General features: G+C 36.4%; 1 protein-coding gene across 3 annotated transcripts in view; it reads right to left on the bottom strand.

Annotated features, from left to right (window-relative positions):
• Nucleotides 1-25636, bottom strand: part of SPATA17 (spermatogenesis associated 17) — a 243114-nt gene that overhangs the window by 50530 nt on the left and 166948 nt on the right. For all 3 annotated transcript variants that reach the window (XM_019976944.2, XM_019976943.2, XM_019976945.2), the window contains one exon: nt 12584-12719. In XM_019976944.2, the coding sequence (XP_019832503.2) occupies nt 12584-12719 (136 nt within the window). The remainder of the gene's footprint in view (nt 1-12583; nt 12720-25636) is intronic.

The following is a 25636-nucleotide window of genomic DNA, read 5'->3' as shown; positions in this document are numbered from 1 at the left end:
CAGACAAGCTACATGATTAAATGAGGAAAGTAGAGAGAGCAAGCCATTTATAATACAACAGACAAATGACAATGCATTGCTAGTTAGACAACATAATAAGTACCATCTAATTTTCTCTTTAAAATCCATTTATTCTTCAAAACCCTAGATCATCATCAAGGGACTACATTTTCCAATTGAGGGATTACAGAGGAGGAAAATTATGTTTTATTAAATATTCCAATTTTTGTGAGCAAAATCTTTGCAAATAGCTCTTGGAATAGATATAATAAAAAAGTTAACGTTAACACTTGTACCTTTACAACCATCATGTGAAATATTTTCACTACTTTTGTACCTCAGAGTCTTTTTTCCTTAAAGTCAGTTGCTGCCCAGATTATCAAGTTATCAGTTTTCAGTCATCTGAAATTTTGGTTGTTAATATGTTAACATGCTAACAGAGGTAAAATTTTCCCTAATAGTTTACAATCTCATCATAATCACCTAAAAAGTAACTCACAAATTAATCCAGAGTTAACGATGCAAATATCAATCTGGCACTTCTATAATAGAATTTACAAACTGTAGCCCTCTCAAAAGCAGTCTGGGAGTATGGTTTCCAGCATCTTGTTAGGATAAATATGAATGTTTAAATAACCCCATGAAGAATGCTTTTAGGAGAAAATATATTGCATTTAGGTATAATTTAGAAAATATGCAGTTAAGTATGTTAAGAGAAATTAAATCCCCAACAATAATTTTCACAATGGAACAATTTCTTCAAATGAATTCTCAAGCAGGATATCTGGTCTGTGAAATCCACGAGTAGAGTTCCATGCACTCCTTGGCACACATTACATAAGTGATATGTAGTGATAAGGAAACACACAATTAAAAGAAGTATTTGACTTCTCCTTTATTTTTGTGGTATGTGTTGTTGTTGGTTCCCTTTGCCATTTTATAAGACTTAAAGACATTTTTTTAAGCACCAACTTGTAAATTTACCAAAAATTTTTTCAAAATACTATTTTATAGTGCTATAAAGTCAATTCAAAGATACAAAAGAATATAAAATGTTACCTGTAAGTTTAAAATCATCTTGATGGCAAGCTTTCACATATTTGTCTTAGTGTAGATGGTTGATAGACAAGTTAGATGGTTGATAAACTTCAATATTTAATTTGTATAATATTAAGGCGTAGTATAGGAAATATATTTAAATTAATAAAAACAAATTAATCTTTTAATTATCTAGGACTCAGCCGATTTATTAATGTTAGTTTACTATTACTTTCTTCTCTTGGGATTCCCTGGTAGCTCAGCTGGTAAAGAATCCACCTGCAATGCAGGAGATCCTGGCTTGATTCCTGGGTTGGGAAGATCCCTGGAGAAGGAAACGGCTGCCCACTCCAGTATTCTGGCCAGGAGAATTCCATGGACTGTACAGAGTCAGACACAACTGAAGCAACTTTCACTTTCTTTTCTTAACTAATTTTTATTGGAGTACAGTTGCTTTACAATGTCGTGTTAGTTTCTACTGTACAGAAAAGTGAATCAGTTATACATATATCCCCTCTTTTTTGGATTTCCTTCCCATTTCACTCAGCACAGAACACTGAGTAGAGTTCCCTGAGCACTGATACTATCCCTGAGCTGTTGGATAGCATCTTGCCCACAGTAGCACTTCTTTCAAAATTGGAGATAATCCCTTCAAACCCTGCTACTGCTTTATCAACTAAGTTGATGTCACATTCTATTGATACATCCTTAGTCATTTCAATAATTCTACATACCACCTTCATCAGGAGTAGTTTTCATCTCAAGAAACCACTTTCTTTACTCAGCCCTTAGAGGAAACTCCTTATTCATTCAAGTTTTATCAAGAGATGGCAGCAATTCAGTCTTCGGGCTCCACTTCTTCAGGCTCCACTTCTAAGGCCTGTTCTCTTGCTACCTGAAGTGACTTCCTCCACTGAAGTCTTGAACCCCTCAAAGGTATCCATAAGAGCTGGAATCAATTTTTGCCAAATTCCTGTTAATGCTGATACTTAAACTTCTTCCTATGAGTCACAAATGTTCTTAATGGCTCCTAGAATGATGAATCCTTTCCAGAATGTTTTCAATTGACATTGTGCAGATCCATCAGAGGAATCACTATCTATGGCAGTGATACCATACAAAATGTATTTCCCAAATAATAAAACTTGAAAGTCAAAACTACTCAGTTCATGGGCTGCAGAATGAATGTTGTGTTAGCAGGCATGAAAATGATATTAATCTCATTGTACATTTCTGTCAGATCTTTTATATGACCAGGTATGTTGTCAATTAGCAGTAATTCTTTTTTTCAATATACTTTTAACATTTATTTCTCATCATCCCATGGAGTACAGTCACAACATGGAAACTTCTTGGGGGCTCCTCTGTGTTGACCATATCATATTTCAGCCAAGAAAGGTCCAAGTAATTTGGTTTCCGATCCCCCTGTATAACCACCCTCAACTCGCCACTGCCAACTAAACCCCTTCGAACCACTACAAAACAATAAGACTTTTTTCAAAATAAAACCACTACTGATTTTCAAAGAAAAAATTCCACCATTGGATATGAAAAGAGCATTACCAGGATTTGATTTTCTTTCTCAATGGATAAATTTATGATCATATGAGATAGGAAAAACTACTTCTAATGAATCCTCTGGTTATTAGAGTTTGGGTGACATACAAAGTGATGAGTAAAGCATGTCTCTATGTTTCAATGAGCAGCAATATTTTGAAAGGAAATTTTTTTTCGGAGCAGTAGGCCTCAAGAGTGGGCTTACACTACTCAGTAAACCATGCTATAAACAGATGTGCTGTCAACTAGGCTTTGCTGTTCCATCTGCAGAGCATAGGCCGAGTAGACTTAGCATAACTCTTAATGGTCCTGGGATTTTCAGACTGATAAACGAGCACTGGCTTCAACTCAGTCACCAACTGCATTAGCACCTAACAAGAGAGTCTACCTGACCTTTGAAACTCCGAAACAGACAGTGACTTCTCCTTTCAAGCTATGAAAGTCCCTGATGGCATTTTCTTCCACTATAAGTCTGTCTTACTTACACTGAAATTTTGTTGCTTAGTGTAGCAAGATCTTCTTGACAACTTGCTGCAGCTTCTGTTAATACATTAGCACTTGGCAGCTTCACCTTGCAGTTTTATGTTATGGATATGGCTTCTTTCTTTAGACTTCATGAACCAGTCTCTGCTACCTACAAACTTTTCTTCTGCAGCTTTCTCACCTCTCTCAGCCTTCAAAGAACTGAAGAGAGTTAGGAGATTGCTCTGGATTAGGCTTTGGCTTAAGGGAATGTTGTGGCAGTTTGACCCTCTATCCAGATTAGTAAAACACTCTCCTTATAGGCCATAAGGCTGTTTCTATATGAACTAGAGCAGCACTTTTAATTTCTTTCGAGAACTTTTCCTCTTCATTCACAGCTTGGCTAACTGGTTCACGAGGCCTAGGTTTCAGCCTATCTTGGCTTTAGACATGCTTTCCTCATTAAGCTTAACCATTTCTTGCTTTTGATTTAAAGTGAGAAACGTATGATTCTTCCTTTAGAACATTTAGAGACTATTATAAGGTTATTAATTGACTTGATTCCAATATTTTTGTGTCTCAAGGAATAAGGATGCCAGAGGACAGGGAGAGAAATAGGGGAATGACCAGTCAGTGGAGCAGTCAGAACACACACAACATTTATCAATTAAGTTCATTGTCTCACATTAGCATGGTTTCTGGTGCCCCCAAACAATAAAATAGTAACATCAAAAATCACTCATCATAGAATAATCATAAATATATAGTAATAATAATACTAAAGTTTGAAATATGGTAATATTTACCAAAATGTGACACAGAAACATGAAGTGAGCAAATGCTGCTGGAAAAAATGGAGCTGATAAACTTGTTCAACAAAGGTTGCCACAAGCCTTCAATTTGTTTTTTAAAAAAATGCAGTATCCAAGAAGTGTGATGTGGCAAAGTACAATAAAATGAGCTACACCTATAGCTTTTACTATAATGTCACTGTGTGAAAATAGGGCTAATAATGGTTAAATTTTAAATGATACAGAGAGTATTAGAGATTTAGAAGATCATCATAAGTGGTCAAAATACATTAATGAAATAGAAAATTTAAAAGATCATCAATACAATAACAGCTAAATGTACAGTATTTACTTTGTTGGGTATCCTTCTACATAATTAATATGATTTCCTAATTCAGGCATCATAACAGTGTAAGGAAGGTAAAATAGTCCGCTTTCCAAAGGTGAGAAAACTCAGATACAGGGAATTTAAATAAACTGCTCAAAATCAGGCACATAAGCAGTCATTTGAAACTAGAAACTCTGACGCCAGAATAATCTGATAGAGCTGGTGTCTGTATTAGAAGAGGGAGGACACCAACCACAGCACTCTCGCTCCCTGGGTACACACAGAAGATGCCGTGAGGACACCAGGGCAGGAGAGCCAGCAAGCGGGGCCTCACCAGAAACCAGTTGCTCCCTGGATACACACAGAAGATGCCGCGAGGACACCAGGGGAGGAGAGCCAGCAAGCGAGGCCTCACCAGAAACCAGCCCCGAGAGCACTTTGATCTTGGACTTCCGGGCCTCTGGATTGTAAAAAAACAAATACAACCCACCCGGTCTGTGGTATTTTGTTATGGCAACCTGAGCGGACTAACATAGTAACCAAAGTACATATGAAGAACACAAAAGGCTGTATGACAACAAGAGAGTGTTAGAAAATGAATGGGAAAAAAAAGAGCTTTTCACAATCACAATAAAATATAAGTTTCTTAGGAATAAGTCTAATAATAAACGTGTAGAATCCATGTGAGAAAACTACAACTTCTACTGAGAGGTGTGTGCTCTCGGAGAAGAAAGTTCAACTTCATTAAAATCAAGGACATGCTAGCTAAAACGTAACATCGCATCTATCCAATCGGCAAAAAATCTTAAGGTTGACAATAATAATGGAAGGACTACTGTAGTATCACTGTTGTGAACTAAATCTGAATAGTTCTTTGTAAAATATAATCTTATGGAACAAAGTTGAAAATGTATTCAATATATATCCTATAATCAGTAATACGTTTCTCTCATGTGAACCAGGAGATTTATAAAGGAATCAACATAATAGTCACATCAAAATGGTTGATTAGAGCAGCTGCAAATAATGCATATTTTTCTCCAATAAAATGGATAAATTGTGGCAACTCACGTGTGGAATACTTTACAACAGTGGAAAAAATTAAACGCAAATAAAGGGCTTCCCTTGTGGCTCAGCTGGTAAAGAGTCCGCTGCGAGGCGGGAGACCTGGGTTTGATCCTTGGGTTGGGAAGATGCCCTGAAGAAGGTAAAAGCTACCCACTCCAGTATTCTGGCCTGGAGAATTCCACGGTCTGTATAGTCCATGAGATTGCAAAGAGTCGGACACGACTGAGCGACTTTCACTTTCACTTTCACTATACATGGTAAGAGAGCTTACCAAGTGGTGCTAGTGGTAAAGAACCCACCTGCTAATGCAGGGGACATAAGACATGGGTTCGATCCCTGGGTAGAGAAGATTCCCTGGAGGAGGGCATGGCCACCCACTCCAGTATTCTTGTTTGGAGAATCCCATGGACAGCGAAACCTTCTACAGTCCATAGCGTCACAAAGAATTGGACACGACTGAAGCGACTTAGCATGCATGCATGCATACACAGTAAGTGTGAGGTATAGAAAGCCGTTTGAAAAATACGCGTGATTTGATTTACACATTTATACAAATACATTTATATAAAATGCCTAAGATATGCAAAACTAGCTATTGCTCAGGAATACAAATATGTAATAAAAGCATAAAAGCAAAGGAAGTATTTACAATTCAGGATAGCAGATCTCTCTCGTTGGAAACAGAAAAGATGGAATCATTGAAGTAACACACAAGACTTCTAAATAACAGGAATGTCTTCTCTCTAAGCCAGGTAAAGATTTCACTAATTTATTATTTTATAAATAATATTCTGGTATTCTGTATCATCTTGACACATAATAAAGATATTTTTTTAATGTACAAACTATTATGTATAAAATAAGCTATAAAGTTATACTGTGCAACACAGGAAAAATAGCCAATATTCTACAATAACTGTAAATAGAGCACAACCTTTAAAAATTGTGAGTCACTATGCTATACACTTGTAACTTATATAATACTGTACATCAACTACAACTTAAAAAAAAAAGCCTTAAAAGCCAAAAAAATTAAAATTCAACAGAATAAAACATATATATAATGTACAAAAGTTTGGTGCATTAAAGAACAGAGTTAATATAAAATAATAAAGATTCTGCAAATATTTCACAGCAAATTAAAAGCTAACTAAATGAAGTACATAATAATAGAACCAATCCCCTTTATAATAATTCCACAGAATTAACCATTTGTCATTATATCTAACAAAAATATTTCCAATATTTGAGATAAAGTATCGGTACTTTCAGAAAACTGGAGGTTTCAGGGTCTGTGACCTAAAAATTCTAGATAAAAGATGTTAAGATCTTTTTAATGCATAAATGACCTGGGGAAAGATCAAGGGGATTCCTTGGGAGAAAGAACTGACAAGAAAGTGCATTCCAGTGAGCATGATAGGCAGCTTCTGTCACATGGTATACACACATCCATAGAGTTCCAGAGTCTGGGCACAGTATGGCGCATGGTCAAGAAACAGACATCTGGGCTTTGGGTACGGCAAGAGGTTAGACCAGAGAACAAGGTATAAAATCCAGCATTCCTGAAAAATAATATTTTCAGTAGATGAAGTAGAAAAAGAAAAAGATCCTATTAGGGAGACTTTGAGCATATATAACCATCTCACCTTGGATCTGAGTTGAGTAGAAAAAAGTAAATAATTAAGTTCAGGAATCACACTGAGATTAAAAACTTTCAGAAAGAAAATATATAGGCAAGCCGCAACTCCTCTAGGTGTCAAACAAAGATGGTGCCCTACAGCATAGGGCACAGCTGCACATCTAGGGCAAGCATCTTACCCAGGGTGAGGTAAACGTTACAGACCTCAGAAGGAAACGTTTGCCATAGTCGCTCTTGGGCTGTACAGTTATTAATCTAATGGAGCGATCTCTCAATCTCTTTGTGACAATTTTATTTTATTGTCACAAAATAAAATTTTTAAAAAAAACCATTTACCATGGTTCTTATAAAAATGTGTTACATTACGTTTGCTCATCACTCAAAGGTATTATTTTAGACTCAAACACAAACTGAGTACTTAGGTTGATGTTGTTTAATCGCTAAGTCGTGTTTGGCTCTTTGCGACGCCATGGACTGTAGCCTGACAGGCTCCTCTATTCATGGAATTTTCCAGGCAAGAATACTACAGTGGGTTGCCATGCCCTCTTCCAGAGGATCTTCCTGACCCAGGGACTGAACCCACATCTCCTTCATTGGCAGGCAGATTCTTTACTGCTGAGTCACCACGGAAGCCCACTTGGGTTAATAATTAAAGACTAATATGGTCAGTTCTAATCTACTGAAAATCTTGGAAACATCACTGCATATATTAATATCATATTTATTCATGAATTAAAATTAAAATTAGAAACTCTTGAACTCATTTTTAAAACTATAATTGAAAATTTCCACACAATGTAACGAACCTATCTGAAACAAAATATTGATGAAAAAGCTAAGGAAGTGTAAATTTATACATCTCAACACTACACATCCAAGCTATTCTATAGGTTAAACACTATTTTTCAATATAGTGTAACACAATAGTGGTTCTGTCCTAAAGGCATAATAAACTAGAGTATATGCAAAAATGTATGCATATTCAAATGCACAATACTTTATAATAAAAAACTGTATACGCTTATATTTTCCCTGATGGTTGCTGACCTCTGGAATTCAGGTACAAGGATAATCAGAGGGAGAACACTGAAGAACTTCAGTCCCAGATAGATCGTCAGAGAGACAGAAAAAGCACTTAAACTGAATATTTGATTATTGAAGACCATCCTCCTAAGCAAAATATTTTCCCTCAATTACACTTAATTATTTAATTGTTTACATTTGCTAATGAAACGAAACAACACAAAACTAACAACAGTCGGGGGCTGTTTTCAGCAGATACATAATCATCCATCAGCGTGTACAGAAAGATTCTTAAAATTATATGAAGCTGGTCTGTTTAAAGAGAAAGGCATATTTTATCCCAATCAATGCATAAGAGTAAAATTACCCATAACTGAGGCCTGTTTCTCTGATGTACAGTTCAGCTGTAATGATCCCCACACACTGCTCCTGCACATCAATTATGATAATCATAATCACGGTCGTTGAGCTGGGTGTTCATTATTATCAGGATGCTGGTGACAGCAGATTCAATCACCGGGTGCCATGGGCAAGCAGTCACAGTCCCACCCAAGTTTCTGCAGACAGCGACGTGCCACATTAAATCTATGATGTGTTCCACATCCCACTCCATTCCAAACGCCGTCGACGGTAAAGGTCAACTTTATGTTCTGTGCAATATGCTTAGGCTCTCTAAATTAATTCTTTGGAGTACTAGATATTTTTATGCTTTGTAGCTTAAAAAATTCTGTTTAGGACCAAAATGCATGTGGAAATAACACAAAAGGGCTGATCTACTGCTGTAATTCACCTATAATAAGGCGTGGGAGGAGAAGCTCTGTCAACATGAACCATCTTAAAAGTCTCTTCTTGAATTTTGCAAATAAGGGAAAACATGAAGTGGTTCCTATAGTCAGTTGTCCAAAATGCATATGAAACTCATTCTTATTCAGATAAAGGCCTGAGACTATCGTTTCTGCTTCAGTAAATATGAACATGTTCGGATGTTTTGACAATCAAAAGAATGTTTTTAGTAGAAAATTTTTTCTTGGCCAACTCTTTTAGACCTAGTCAGATAGATGAAATTAATGGTGACTGATAGATTCTCCTTATTTAATTTCATTTCTCTTTCAGATATTGAGATCAGCGCAACAAAGAATTTATAAATACAAAGTCTTTGCTGCCGCTGCTAAGTCGCTTCAGTCGTGTCTGACTCTGTGCAACCCCATAGACGGCAGCCCACCAGGCTTCCCCGTCCCTGGGATTCTCCAGGCAAGAACACTGGAGTGGGTTGCCATTGCCTTCTCCAGTGCATGAAAGTGAAAAGTGAAAGTGAAGTCGCTTAGTCGTGTCCGACTCTTAGCGACCCCATGGACTGCAGCCTACCAGGCTCCTCCGTCCATGGGATTTTCCAGGCAAGAGTACTGGAGTGGGGTGCCATTGCCTTCTCTGACAAAGTCTTTAGGTGAACTTAAAAAAGTTTGACCATTTAAGACACAGACCTAGAATCTAACAGTTAACTTAGAGCATTTTACAGTTAGATAAAAGAAATATGAGTAAATTATATGATATGTATACTTTATTATTGATTTCCATAAATTCAAAAAATGATATATATGTATTATTTTTCATTATTGATTTTCATACTGTCAGGAAAATTATATTATTTGCTCTTAATCTGCTGACTTTGTGATGTCTTTATATACTGTTCATGTTAATAACATGAAAATAAAACAAAAATATTAAATACTATTTATTAACTGATTTAATATGAATATGATTAGAGAAATAAAACATTTTACTTTTCTCTCAATGTATACCCTTTATCTTAGTTGTATAACAAATGGTCTGACAGTTACAACCTCCATGCTTAAATAAACGAAAGAGAAAAAAATTCTCCAGGCACACAAACTTAAAACATGATGCAAAGAGTGGAGAACAGGAACCAAATATATTTGTTTCTTAATTTCAGTAAATCTAATGCATTCAACTAAATCTTATGTGTATTTAAATGTTTGTAAATAGTCCATCTTCCAATAGAAGCAGCATAAAACAACACCAGTCTTTTCCCTCTTCAACATTTTGAACTCGACAACTCACTAAAACAATCCTTCATCTACTAATAATCAATAAGTTGTGGTCTCATGTCTCCAAAATCAAACAAAGTTTTATCTAAAATAAAGAAAAATCAGTGGGCTTTTAATCATTTATTGGGCAGATCACTGAGCAGCAAGTCAAAACATAAAATATTTTCATAGAAACAATAGAATGGCTACCCTTGTACTTTGTAGAATCTATTGGCTACACAGGAATAATTTGTCAATCTAATAAGGTTATTTTAAGAGATCAGAGGAAGCGGAAAAGAAGGAAATGAGGAATAAAATTAAATTTGCATTTAATATCTTTCTATGTGATTTTGTGCAAGTGGATTAATGATTTATTAAGACATAAAGAATCTCTACACTTTCTTAGTTTTCAGGATCTACAAGAACGATTATTTGTCATTAACTTTCCAAGTATGTGTACTTTCTACAAGTATACAGAGGCAACAATGATTCCTCCAAAAGAACAAAATAAACTTTTTTTTTTAAGTGAATATCCAAGAGTCTCTATAACTTGATTAATCTAGTGAGATGAATGCATAGTCTTGGAATATGTCAAACATATGAATAGACCTATGGCATAAAACCCAAAAGAACCATATTATTTTAGGAAAGAGACACTGGTGCAAGGATTTTTCTTATATTGAAGTAGCGCAGTGTCCTAAGATAAGTCATTTACATTTTAAAGAAATGAAATGAGGATTTCCTTGAATTAAACAGAATGGTGACGGCTAAACGGCAAAAAATAAAATTCACGTCAAATAGAAAAATGAGTTGTAGATCACATTATGTACATTCAAAATACAAAATTAAAAGGTTTAAAAATCATATTTACCCTATATTCTGAATGGCTGCATATTAGGTAAAAAACAAATGCCTGGCATAGTCTTGCTATGGATTTTTTATGTAATAATATTGTTATCAACTTTCAGGTTTATCAGTCAGTGGACCAGATTGAACTACTCATTGTACATATTCCTTATGCCATGGAATTAATGTTTAGTGTTCTAGAAGACCATTAAAAAAAAAAAAAAAAAGACTTAGTAGCTACAAAAGAAAAAGCGACTTCCAAAGGAATCCAAGCACGAATTCCCTTTGACAATGCCATTATTTACAATGTCCTTAAAAAAGAACTTTTCTTAGAATTTGGTAAAGAAAGATCTCATTTCCTTTAAAGGTCTAACATGTTTCTTTCACTTGAGCAGTGAGGATGCCTCTGCAACTCTTGTTCTCTGCATCTTAGATTCCAACAGGTTGTATTTCCTAAGTCTCTGACCACCATAGTCACGTGCAAGCGTGCTCAGTTGCTCAGTCATGTGAGACTCTTTGCAACTCCATAGACTGCAGCCCGCCTAGCTGCTTTGTCCATGGGATTCTCCAGGCAAGTATACTGGAGTGAGTTGCCATGCCCTCCTCCCAGTCCCCCTTTATTTTGTGGGCATAGGTGCTCTTCTCATCTAAGATTGTTTCCCCTTGTTTAAATTTCTAGAATATGGCCTATGTTGTATTTACCACTTGATAAGGTGCCTTCGGGCTCTTTCCTGGTGGCTCAGGAGTAAAGAATCCACTTGCAATGCGGGATACATGGGTTTGATCCCTGGATTGGGAATATCCCCTGAAGAAGGGCATGGCAACCCACTCCAGTATTCTTGCCTGGAGAATTCCATGGCCAGAAGAGCCTGGCGGACTATAGTTCATAGGGTCGCAAAGAGTCGGACATGACTGAAGCAACTTAGTATGCACGCACACAAGCAAGGTGTCTTAAGTCCTTTTGGTAGGAGACTGTGTGTAAATGAATAAATCCTCATTGACAGACTACTAATAGAAACAATAGGCCTGGTAGTGTATGGAACTCAGTAGCTCTAGGCCCTTTCCAGAATATAATTTCCTGCTCCACTTTATCTGTATAATTTTGATATGAGTAAGTTTGAGTTTCTAATTGCTAGACAATAGGTTAAAAATCTTTGATCAGTAAGAACTTTCCTTGTTACCTCCTATTGTGTAAGACATGTAGGTAGGGGTTTTCCCATTTTAGAAATTTTTATTTAAGTGCTAGCAACTATAATTCTGGAATCCAAAAGTAAATATTTATCTGCTTTTTCCTTTTCTATGTCATATATATAGATAGGGTATCACATATATCTCCCCTTTCTTCTTTCCTTCTTCCCTCTTACCCTCCCTCTTTCCTTTTTCCCTTCCTTTCTTCTTCCTTCTTTCCTAAATACCTATCTACATATACACGAAGGTTGAAAGAAAGCAAGGAAGCACTGATCTCCATGCCTGAGAGTTAGCTTAACTCTCTTCCACAGATTCAGACTTGACCCTAATTGGCTTTGCCAAAGCTAATGATCCATGCCATTGACCACAGGGTGGCCGAACCATAAAACACAAGAAGACGACAACAAAAAAAATCCACAAAAAAACTTAAACCTCTTACTGACACAGTAAGCTGCACTATCTTCTTATAAAATAGCTAAAAATAATTCTGTAACCATGAAGATATTAGTTGTAATGAGAGTATATTTGCTATAATCAGTGTCCATTTTTAGCATTTTCAAAGAAACATTATTTTCTTTTTAATATTGCATCAACTCACCTTGTTACAGATCCATCTCTTAGGATTTTCATCTCGGAAATGTTGAGTTCCATAAGCATCAGGACCATATTTGCTTGATAAATGCATTGTCGGGACGTATTTTTTGTTTTTATGATAGGAAGAAAATGGCAAAAACCTGAAAGAACATTAAGGTAATTGTCTTAATTTGATTTGTAGAGACATTTGACTAAAAAACAAAGAATTTAAAGAAGTCATAAATTTAGGGAAAATAACACATGGCTTGGAATCAGAACAACCAGGTCTTCACTTCAATCTTGGCCACTGACTATTTCTGTTACTACCTTCTATGTATCTTCATTTCTTATTCCACAAATGGAGACACTAACATTTTACAGAATTTTGTGGGTCTCAAATATTTGCTAAATATAGAAAATGTTAATTAATTAATTGTGCCAAGTAATTAAAAACTCATCACATAAGTAAAAATGCCCTTAATAAGATGGTATTCCCCAAATGTAAAGGATGGCTACCATTGGCAACTCTCATTGAAATGGGCTTCTTCACATCTTAACTTACCCAAATAATAAAGGCATTCTTGGTACAGAGTATGGATAAGGAAGCTTTTGAGTCAGTCAGACCTATATTTGCATCTTAGCTTTGCCCCTGCTATGTTTTCCCTCATGCTATGGAGTAAACTGGAAGGAAAGTGTTAGCTGCTCAGTCACATCTAACTGTTTGAGAATCCATGAACTGTAGCCCACCAGGCTCTTCTATCTATGGGATTTTTTCCCAGGAAAGAACATGGAGTGGGTCATCACTCGCTTCTTCAGGGGATCTTCCTGACACAGGGATCAAACCCAGGTCTCCTGCATTGCAGGCAGATTCTTTACCATTTGAGCCATGAATGAACAACTTAATATACACAAAACTTACATGGTGCTGAAAACACCATGTAAGTATTCAATAAATAACGGTATTGCAAAAGTAGAAGTAGCTTATTGTTATAGCTGTCAGTATCGGCACCACTATCATCATCGCTGTCATCATTATCACTATTAGTTTTAATTTTATTTTGATCAACATAAAACTAAAAATTTTAAACTCTCACAGAACATCTCAGATCATGATACATTTATAGTGTAACCTGATGAATTGTTTAATCCCTCATCAAAACCTTCTGAAATAAGAGTAAAGTGATTTTTTTAAAAGTTATAAGTTCATAGGAAAGAGGACAAAAGAGGAAAAACAGAAAAGGAAAATGCTAACAAATTTTTGGCAGGTGGAATGCAGATAGAAAAGTCTAGTTCCAAAAGAGGAAGAGGCCAAAGAGAAATTATGCCATTAGTCCTGCAGAATCCTGGAAGATTCTGGAAGCTACTGCAATGGGTGAGAGTGAAGAATAAAGTTGAAAACAGGTGAGAAACCTATGCAAACCCCCAGGTTTCTCTCCCAGTTCATATATTCATAAAAAGAATGTATTCTCAGAAATATTACGTCAGAAAGCTCTGGGCACAGGCAGGCCAGAGTGAGGCACCAAATGGAATATATGAATTCTAATTCAAAGATTACTCACTGAACTCTTCCCTTGCTCCTCTTGAAGTGACCTGGCAGCTTGACTAATAGATTTCAGAAGACTAACTGTTTCTTCTCAAAAGATACTGAGAGTTCCCAGTGCAACAACTTCAAATATCAACATTTGGAAATTTCTTAATTCAAAGGTCATATCCCAGTGTCTATCAGTCAAATAAGCCACTCTCACACACAAATACACTTTTAATCTGATGGTTAGAGTTTCCTTTTTAATATGAATTTATAAATGGATTGTCATTTGGGGAAACTATCAAGATGGAGGGCTTTCCTAGTGGCTCAGATGGTAAAGAATCTGCCTGCAATGCAAGAGACTTGGGTTCAATCCCCAGGTTGGAAAGATTCCTTGGAGAAGGGAGTGGCTACCCATTCCAGTATTCTTGCCTGGAGAATTCCATGGTTTAATGAGGCATTGGCTCACACGGTAAAGAATCTGCCTGCCAGTGCAGGAGAACTGGGTTTGATCTCTGAGTTGGGAGGATCCCCTGGAAAAGGCAATGGCAACCCACTCCAGTACTCTTGCCTGGAGAACCCCACGGACAGAGGATCCCAGTGGGCTACAGTCCATGGGGTCACAAAGAGTCAGACACGACTGAGCAACTAACACCAAGATGGAACAAAAACTCATATCTAAATATAAGAGATAATCTAAGAAGAAACATATAATATAGGAAAGAGGAGTAAACATCAGAAAATTTTAATTAATATAATCAAAGGAGACATGGTATCAATAATATTAGAGCTAGATCCTGTTTTAAATACAAGAAACTTTTAGAGGGAAAAAAGCAAGCTCTGGGAAGTAACTATTTAATTTACGACTAAATTAAATATTCTGCCAAGAAAAATACTTTGAAATTCAGACACAGAAAAAATGAAATTGAGGTTAAGCAAATTTGCGGGCAGATGCTGATATTTTCACATATATTATCTTATTTAATTAAGACAAGGAAAGGGCCTTTTTCAAAATCCCAATTCAACTGAAATTTCTCCCATTATATTCATGAATTTGTTTAAAAAATAATAAGCTTAGGAAATGTGTTATTGCATAAAGTTTCACACCTCTCTACAATTTCTTTTTAATGTTTATTAAGAAATTCCTTTTAAATATTTTTCCGAAGAAAATACCTTCTACATCTATTTAAGATAAAAAATAAACAGAACACAGAGCTTTGAATATACAAAATTCCACAAGCATGTATTATATATGCCCTTGGGAAAAGAGCTCTCATGTAAGACAGATTACGGTCCTTCCAGTGCTAATTTGCACACGGGATGGACAACACTCACACAAAAAATTAATGTGGCCCCAATGTCCCTTAGTATACAGAGGGGGTGCTGGGAGCCGGCTGCTGCACTTACACTTTTTATCACTTCTGAATTGCATTTTAATAGTACATTTTTCTTTTGTGTCTGGGCAAAATTTGCTTTCTCAAGAGACTGGATGGCTGAAAAGATAAGGCTCAAAGACTAGGTATTTCCCTGCACCTAAATTAATTTTAATTCCATTGAGCCATAATGTTTCATTAGAGAAACATGTAGTGCGTATTAAGTGCACATGTGTACGTGTATAGCTGTATATATAATGAAACTATTTAGATTCATTTTATAAATAATATTTAAAAATCTATCTTCAAATTCAGAAGAAATTATTTAAGTCTCAGATAGATTGCTATATAAAAGTACAAACAGCTATGAAAACCCTAAAAATAAATTGAGCTTTCAATCAAAAGTTTAGACAATGATCAACTTTACTTTTAAAATGGTATCTTTTAACAGTTTTAAATATATATTCAGATGTGCTTTATTCTTGCAGAGAGTACTTTTCAATTAACTGAACATTATATTAAAGAAGAAGGTGTTATGGGTTTGCCTATTAATTTTTATAATGTCATCAAAGACACAGATCTGGCAGAAATTCTTAAATTCAGTGTGGAGATACAGTGGTATATACAAATAAGTCATTACTTGAGTGTCTGTAGAGTTAGAAAAGAATTGGTAGAGGTCTCAGGAAGCAAAAATTAAAATTAATCAACATATACAAAATATTGGAGAAGGAAATGGCGACCTACTCCAGTACTCTTGCCTGGAGAATCCCATGGACAAAGGAGCCTGGTGGGCTACAGTCCATGGGGTCGCAAAGAGTTGGACGTGACTGAGCGACTAACACACACACACAAAATATATGGAAGTGAGTTAGAGAATGAAAATGGTTGCTGAAGAAACTGAAAGGGGCTCAGCATAACTAGAAAATTGAGTTCTTTATGAAGGAAGCAAAGGAGATCATGAACAGCTTTATAGCAGAGATGAGATGGCCCTAGGAGACTATGTATAGAAATATATTACAGATCTTTATAAATTGTGAAACATTTTTCTCCATATATATTGATTGCCCAAAAGAGTAGTTATCCAAGTCATGATGAACCTTGACTTAGGTAAATCATTTCAAACTGGGCATGGAGATAATGATTCATAGATAGCGAGACACATAGCTAGGGAACAAGTCTCAAATACCTGTTCAGGTTTCAAACATGTCCTAAGGAAGCCTTCTCTCTATTAAAGGGTGACTAATGAAACATATGTATTAAGCTCAAAGCAGGATTAAGGGTACTTTATTACAAGTTAGGAATTTGACTCCAGATAACAATAAATTCTTCAATGAGTTAAGATCACAATAAATTCTCCACTGAGTTATGCAAAGCATGTGAATTAAGTCTTTTCGCCTGGGCTAGAGGCAGGAAAAAAGAGCCAACTAGACCAAGTTTGAATGCAGAGTGCATCTTGAATGCAGAGTTCCAAAGAATAGCAAGGAGAGATAAGAAAGCCTTCCTCAGAGAACAACGCAAAGAAACAGAGAAAAATAATAGAATGGGAAAGACTAGAGATCTCTTCAAGAAAAGTAGAGATATCAAGGGAACACTTCATACAAAGATGGGCACAATAAAGGACAGAAATATTATGCACCTAACAGAAACAGAAGATATTAAGAAAAGGAGGCAAAAATACACAGAACTGTACAAAAAAAGATCTCAATGACCCAGATAACCACGATGGTGTGATCACTCAACTAGAGCTAGACATCCTGGAATATGAAGTCAAGTAGGCCTTAGGAAGCATCACTATGAACAAAGCTAGTAGAGGTGATCGAATTCCAGCTGTGCTATTTCAAATCCTAAAAGATGATGCTCTGAAAGTACTGCACTTAATATGCCAGCAAATTTGGAAAACTCAGCAGTGGCCACAGGACTGGAAAAGGTGTTTTCATACCAATCCCAAAGAAAGGCAATGCCAAAGAATGTTCAAAGTACTGCACAATTGCACTCATCTCACATGCTAGTAAAGTAATGCTCAAAATTCTCCAAGCCAGGCTTCAACAGTATGTGAACCGAGAACTTCCAGATGTTTAAGCTGGATTTAGAAAAGGAAGAGGAACCAGAGATCAAATAGCCAACATCTGTTGGATCATCAAAAAAGCAAGAGATTTACAGAAAAACATCTACTTCTGCTTTACTGACTATGCCAAAGCCTTTCACTGTGTGGATCACAACAAATTGTGGAAAAATTCTTCAAGAGATGGGAATACCAGACCACCTGACCTGCCTTCTGAGAAATCTGTATGCAAGTCGGGAAGCAACAGTTAGAACTGGACATGGAACAATGGACTGGTTCCAAAATGGTAAAGGAGTATGTGAAGGTTGTATATTGTCACTCTGCTAATTTAACTTATATGCAGAGTACATCAAGCGAAATGCCAGGGTGGATGAAGCACAAGCTGAAATCAAGATTGCCAGGAGAAATATCAACAACCTCAGATGTATACCTGTGGCGGATTCATTTTGATATTTGGCAAAACTAATACAATTATGTATAGTTTAAAAATAAAATTAAAAAAATAAAAACCAGAGACATCACTTTGCCAACAACAACAAAAAAAGAAAGTAACAACTATTATTTTTATGTTAAAAAAAAAAAAAAAGAAACTGAGATCATGGCATATGGTCCCACCACTTCATGGCAAATAGACGGGAAAACAATGGAAACAGTGACAGACTTTATTTTCTTGGTCAAAATCACTGCGGATATTGACTGCAGCCATGAAATTAAAAGACTCTTGCTCCTTGGAAGAAAAGCTATGACCAACCTAGTTCAGTTCAGTTCAGTCGCTCGGTCGTGTCTGACTCTTTGCAACCCCATGAATTGCAGCACGCCAGGCCTCCCTGTCCATCACCAACTCCCGGAGTTCACTCAGACTCACGTCCATCGAGTCAGTGATGCCATCCAGCCATCTCATCCTCTGTCGTCCCCTTCTCCTCCTGCCCCCAATCCCTCCCAGCATCAGAGTCTTTTCCAATGAGTCAACTCTTCGCATGAGGTGGCCAAAGTACTGGAGTTTCAGCTTTAGCATCATTCCTTCCAAAGAACACCCAGGACTGATCTCCTTTAGAATGGACTGGTTGGATCTCCTTGCAGTCCAAGGGACTCTCAAGAGTCTTCTCCAACACCACAGTTCAAAAGCATCAATTCTTTGGTACTCAGCCTTCTTCACAGTCCAACTCTCACATCCATACATGACCACAGGAAAAACCATAGCCTTGACTAGACAGACCTTTGTTGGCAAAGTAATGTCTCTGCTTTTGAATATGCTATCTAGGTTGGTCATAACTTTCCTTCCAAGGAGTAAGCGTCTTTTAATTTCATGGCTGCAGTCACCATCTGCAGTGATTTTGGAGCCCAGAAAAATAAAGTCTGACACTGTTTCCACTGTTTCCCCATCAATTTCCCATGAAGTGATGGGACTGGATGCCATGATCTTCGTTTTCTGAATGTTGAGCTTTAAGCCAACTTTTTCACTCTCCACTTTCACTTTCATCAAGGGACTTTTTAGTGCCTCTTCACTTTCTGCCATAAGGGTGGTGTCATCTGCATATCTGAGGTTATTGATATTTCTCCCGCAATCTTGATTCCAGCTTGTGCTTCTTTCAGCCCAGTGTTTCTCATGATGTACTCTGCATATAAGTTAGATGAGCAGGGTGACAATATACAGCCTTGACATACTCCTTTTTCTATTTGGAACCAGTCTGTTGTTCCATGTCCAGTTCTAACTGTTGCTTCCTGACCTGCGACCCTTAAAATCTAATGCGGGAAAGAGCAAATAGCTTGTACCAGTATACAACGGGAGAAAAACAAAGTTTCATGAAAAAGAGAAAACAAAAGAGTATGGGAACAGAAAGCATTGGGGAAATATCTAATCTGTTCTTTAACAGATGGGTCAGAGTTCACTAGGCAGAAATGAAAACCACAAAAGAGGATGCAAAAGTCGTAGACTGGTATGAGTATAGGCTCAGAGGTAAAACTTGGAACCCACATGTGGGGTCTTGGATGTATGTAGTTCGTTGGCCTTGAAAATAGAAATGATGCTCTTCATAGGGTGCTTATACTGACTCCTCTCAGAAGATGTAAAGCTTCTGCAGCCTTATCTCATCTTCCTTAATATCCCTATGGAATACTCAGTTACTTTATCCTTTGCTCACAGATTCTATCACCAAACTCTGTAACTGTCTCTAGGGCTCTGTGTGGCCCTCTCTATGAGGGCAGACTTGCCCACAGCACGTTGAAGGCTGATCCACACTGGGGACAGAGGAAGGGTGGCCCATTCCTCTCTCTCAAAACTATGCTGCTCATTAATACCAGTTTTCTAGAACCTATCTCCAGGGAGGGAATGGAGACGCATATATCGAGAACGGACTTGTGGACCCAGTGAAGGAAGGAAAGAGTGGGACAAACAGAGGAAGAAGCATCGACATAGCCACATTACCATGTGTAAATAGATAGCTGGAGAGAAGTTACTGTACATAGCGCAGGGAGCCCAGCTTGATGTCCTGTGATGATCTAAAGGGGTGAGATGGGGGGAGGGGAGGAAGGTTCAAGAGGTGGGGACGTATGTATAATTATGACTGATTTGTGTTGTTGCATGGCAGAAACAAACACAACATTGCAAAGTAATCTTCCTCCAATTAAAAAATAAATTTAAAAAACATTATGTGGCTAAATTGGAAGCCTTGTGATCTTTTGATATCAAATGTCTGACATTTCCTTTTCTTTTATTGGAGGTTTCTTACTAATGAACTCTAAAGTGAATACAGGATACTTCAATGCCTTCACTCTCTTCATTTGGAAAAAAATAAACAAAAATAAATACTTTTCCATCATCACAGATTGCGTAAAAAATGATTTCACCTTCAAATCTGGAAACCTCCTACACTTCATAGTCAATAAAATATAATGAGATTCCTAGCAAATATAGTCATATGAATTGTACTGTCTTCGTATTTGACTAATTGAATTTCGTAGACTCAAAGGATAGTTTACTTCTATCTTGAAAGCGATTCTAAGATGCTATTGTTTTTCAACTAAAAAATGACCAAAGAATCAGAAAAATCAATTGTCAGTTTTATTGTATATCCTATACAGAGTGGGAAATATGCCAATTTTTTTTTATTGTTCTTAGAGGGGAACCATATAACATGCTGAAGAAATCACAAGCTGCATTAATAAAGATCTTGGTCAATGAGCAGCCTGACTTGTCCCAATCATTGACAACACTGGGAGGACAGACAGGCCTAAACAGGATACAAGAGTCAGTGCTGGGGTTCACCCCAGGATCTCTGCTGAAAGGTCTGCTGAAAGATCTATCTAAAATACTTGCAAAAGGAGAAGCTGGATTAAGAGTTTTGTAATGTTCAAAATAGACCAGTTATTTAATTGCGTGGTATATAAAAAAAGAGAAGAAAAGGGGGGAAAATCCACTATAATCTAATTAACATAAAGGAATTCCCTTAATTCCAGAGGCAATTCCCTCTGGTTTACAAAACTTAATTTGACAAGCAAGAATGCCTAGGTATAAGAGTTTGCAAACAGCTGATGAAAGAATTAGGAGAGAAAATATGAACAAGGGCAAGTCAATTTAATCTAATAAACTAATCAACAAACAAAAATTTCCATGTTATCATAAAAGTACACCTGCTCAAATATTACCTATTCTATTAGACGCTAGTATTTTAATCATTATTGTAATATAGAAAATAGAAAATTTAATGTTTTGAGGGCTGAGTTATAGCCAGTTCATTTCTGATTTCATTGTCAGATGATTTAGTTCTCATTAACCAACTGTAGGAATTTTTTTTAAGGTAAAGCATTTTTAAAAGCCACTCAATTGGAAATGTACAAAGTATTTATGTCAATTGTATATGAACTAGGATGAGATATGTTTTAAATTGGTAGTATGTATAACTGACAATGAATATTGACTAAATATAATGAATAGTGAATATATAACATTTCATGATACATGTAAGTGAAATCATTGTTCCGTACACCTTAAGCTTCTATAGTGCTGTATGACATATCTCAATAAAACTGGAAAATATGAATACTGAATAATTTTAGCCCTTCTAAAAAAACAGGTCAACTGTCCCATTCATAAGAAAGGGTTATAAAATACTGAATATCTCCTTTTTCCTTTATCACATAGAATAATATAAGTTTGAGAATGAATTTAGCAATTAAAGGTATCTTTTTATAATCTTCAATATGATAAATAAAGTGTTTTCACTGTATGTATTCATAATATAAATGTCCAGATAAACCTAATATATATAGCTCATGAATACCAACAGATGGATTTCAAAAATATAACCTATCAAGATGTTTTATCTAGTAGAGTTTCAGTTGAAGAGATGTTTGTAAAATGAGTAACAACTTGAAATAGGAATTAGGCAGACCATTTATGGATGAAGACAGCTTTCGTTGAGATTTTAATGTAACCATTGCTATAAGCATTTAATATATAAAGTGTTTCATACTTAAAGTAAAATTCATAGCAGAAATTGAAAACTCATAAACTATTCAAGCAGCAGTATCAATAACATAAATTTCTCCCCCAGGGTGGTGATATATTTAAATATAAAAAATGCAAATGGCTAGACTATCTGTTCAGCTAGATAGTGAGCTTGTATTACAAACTTCTAAATTTAAATGGGAAGACCTATTTTGCCCTTCTCCTTACAGTTTTCTTAGCTTAAGAGGACTAGCATTCCCTGGATATATTATTATTATTATTATTATTAACAATCTCCAGGCATGCTTATTCAATAACTTCATTACATCTGTGCAACTTTCCAAAACATATTTTACAGAGTTGACTTTACTTTCCTCTAGCTAATTGTGGAAAACTTAACCAAAAAAAGAAAAGTCTCTACTAAAGAGATACTGAATTTAAATGCCCCAGCTCCATAGCAATCACACAGGCTCTTTTTTTAATAGGCCATTTACAACATTAAATGTTTTAAGTTCAGATATATTCAGGACTTGTATAATTGATATAAAAAACATATAATTAAGCAGAGAAATAAGGCTGTGGGAAACACTTGTACAAACTACCCTTAAGAAAGTCTAAGAATGAAATAAGCTGCCACTAAAAAGAAAAACTTGCTAGGAAAAAAATCAAATGTTCTTTGTTGAGTTATATCAGAGCAGCATATTGCAAACCAGTCAGCGGATAAAGGGATTCCACGGCTAACCGTGCTATCAACTCTATGAAGCCAGGACACCTCAGCTATGTTGTTCATTGCCTTGTTCTTGGCATCTAACTCAGTGTCTGGCACGTATTAGGCTGCAGTAATATTTGAGGAATCAATGAGTGAGTGAGTTTGCAAAATGCTATGTAGTATATGTCCCCTCTTAGTAGTTTATACTAAATAAAAATATATTTAAGACTGGAAAGCCCTGTAAATGCCAAAAAAAGTTTAACTATTTCAAATATAATTTCTCCCAAGTTTATTTGATAGGATACTCATTAATATTTTCCAGACTAGAGTTCAAGAGGCAAAGTTTGGAAAGTGCTGTTCTGGGTAAGAAAAAGAAAAAAAGAAAGAAAAGGCTGCCCTATTACTGGGACTGCTAGTATAGTGCTAATAAAGATTAAAGAGCAGTCACACTTGACTTCATTTCCTCTTGTTTGATTTATCTTTTAATGAGAATGATTTTGGTGATCAGATGGATTAAAACAAAACAAAATTAGTTTAAGCTCAAGTCCAATATGTAAAAAAAAAAATGCTTGACAAGGATTATACTAAGTGTACAGCATAAATCTTGGGCTCTTTCTTGAGGACCTTATCATTTAGAACAAGTGTCTCCAATGTCTATGTCTGGAAAGGCCAGGCAGTAACATACATTATGCAAAAACTAAGAGTGCAAACTTTAATCAGTCATTGCCATTTGAGACTGGGGGACTGCTGTTTCTAGATCTCCTAATTTTTAATAAAAGCCAGAAAATCTGGACTTTAAAAAGATACAATTACCATTTTAAATTACTTTTCAATCAATATAACTTTTTGAAAATTGCAGGGTCCAACTATAACACACTTGGAAGCTTTACGCAACTGACAAGTTTGTAGTTAACAATCTCTCTTCAGAATTTATAAATGAGCATCTCCTTTGTCAATGACTTCCGAGGCTCTAACCAAGATACACTGTATCTCAAATTAGACTCAATCATCATTAATTATTCTTTGAAAATTGTGAATGTACTAAAGATATACAAAAATGTATTTAAAAGCAGAACAATTTATATTCTATGATATAAAGGTGGGCTTCATCAGATGTTAGTTTCAGCAAGATTCTAAAATGGAGTATTTAAAATAAGTTAAAATTAAATTCTACAAAAGTGGTGCCAATATATTTATCTATATGACACTAATACTATTTCACCTTAATGAAAATAAAGGAGATCAAACCAGTCAATCTTAGAGGAAATATTCATTAGAAGCACTGATGCTTAAACTGAAGCTCCAATACTTTGGCCACCTGATGTGAAGAGCCAACTCATTGGAAAAGACCCTGATGCTGGGAAAGACTGAAGGCAGGAGGAGAAGGGGATGACAGAGGATGAGATGGTTGGATGGCATCACCGAGTCAATAGACATGAGTTTGAGCAAGCTCCGGGAGATGGTGAAGGACAGGGATGTCTGGCATGCTGCAGTCCATGGGGTCACAAAGAGTCGGATATGACTGAGCGAATGCACAACAAAATTTCATTTAATATTCTATATTTTGATATTCTAAATTTTAAAATTAAATGTAAATTTAAAATATTTCACATATGTATGCTTGCATCTGACTCTGCAACCCCATGGGCTGTAGCCCACCAGTCTCCTCTGTCCATGGAATTCTACAAGCAACAATACTGGGGTGGGTTCCCATTTCCTCCTCCAGGGGATCTTCCCAATCCAGGGATCAAACTCATGTCTCATCCAGTCATTGGAGTGAATTCTCTTTTCCTTTAATTTGTAAAATATCTCCTGGAATTCTTTGCTTTCACCCAGTTTCCTGACTGACTCATTTTCTGCCATACCTTGAATTAATGGCTCTTACCTTAACTAGAACTTTGCATTAGAATCAGTTGGGCATACATTTCAAACCCATATGCCTGCTGAGTCAAAATATCTGTGACTGAGACTATGGAATGCATATGTATATAATTTTAAGCTTCAAGGTGATACAGGTAAGCAACCTAATTAAGAATCACTGCCCTAACATTAAAGCAATTCCCAAGAATCTTTACTAAATCTTTTCTCTCTGTAGCCTCTCCCCTCCCTGGAAGATGCTTCCCCCACCAAGATTTTAACTGTCACCTCTGATCATTTCTAAATTTTTATCTCTATAGACAGTGCTTTTCTTTAACTCAAGACCAGTATTTTCAAATGCTCACAAGGAATATCTACCTAGATATAGAATCAGATCAGATCAGTTGCTCAGTTGTGTCCGACTCTTTGCGACCCCATGAATCGCAGCACGCCAGGCCTCCCTGTCCATCACCAACTCCTGGAGTTCACTCCGACTCACGTCCATCGAGTCAGTGATGCCATCCAGCCATCTCATCCTCTGTTGTCCCCTTCTCCTCCTGCCCCCAATCCCTACCAGCATCAGACTCTTTTCCAATGAGTCAACTCTTCGCATGAGATATAGAATAGGCACCTCAAATAGATCTTCCCACAAATTAGTCTCATATGCCAAACCTCCACCCCATCATGCCAACAGAGCTTCTTACATGTTTTTTCTTAAGTAAGGACATCACTATCTGACCAGTCACCTCACTCAGAAGCTATCAAGTAAAGGTACTAGAGGACCTCTTGCCCCTGCACTCCTCAACCTGAGAAAATCTTTGCTCGTGGCTACACTTTCATAAGACACTGTATTTATAATGTGGCACACGGTCCCCACCCACAGTTGTCATCCATTCATAAGTTAATTGAATATGTCCGTTGACTTAACATATATTTGTTAAGCATTAATTGTGTTTTAGGCCTACAACTGGTGTGGGACAGTTTGATGATATGAATTGAGCAGGACAGATTCTCTTTCAGGAAATTTGAACCGAAAAGCTGAATTAGCTGTGGATTCTAGAGCTGGAAGGTTATACTGAATCAGGCCTGGAGTGGCCATGAAAAC

Source organism: Bos indicus, chromosome 16 (assembly GCF_029378745.1).
Source record: "Bos indicus isolate NIAB-ARS_2022 breed Sahiwal x Tharparkar chromosome 16, NIAB-ARS_B.indTharparkar_mat_pri_1.0, whole genome shotgun sequence".
Taxonomy (NCBI): Eukaryota; Metazoa; Chordata; class Mammalia; order Artiodactyla; family Bovidae; genus Bos; species Bos indicus.
Note: the sequence above shows the minus strand (reverse complement) of the source record. Positions and strands in the feature narration are given on the sequence as shown.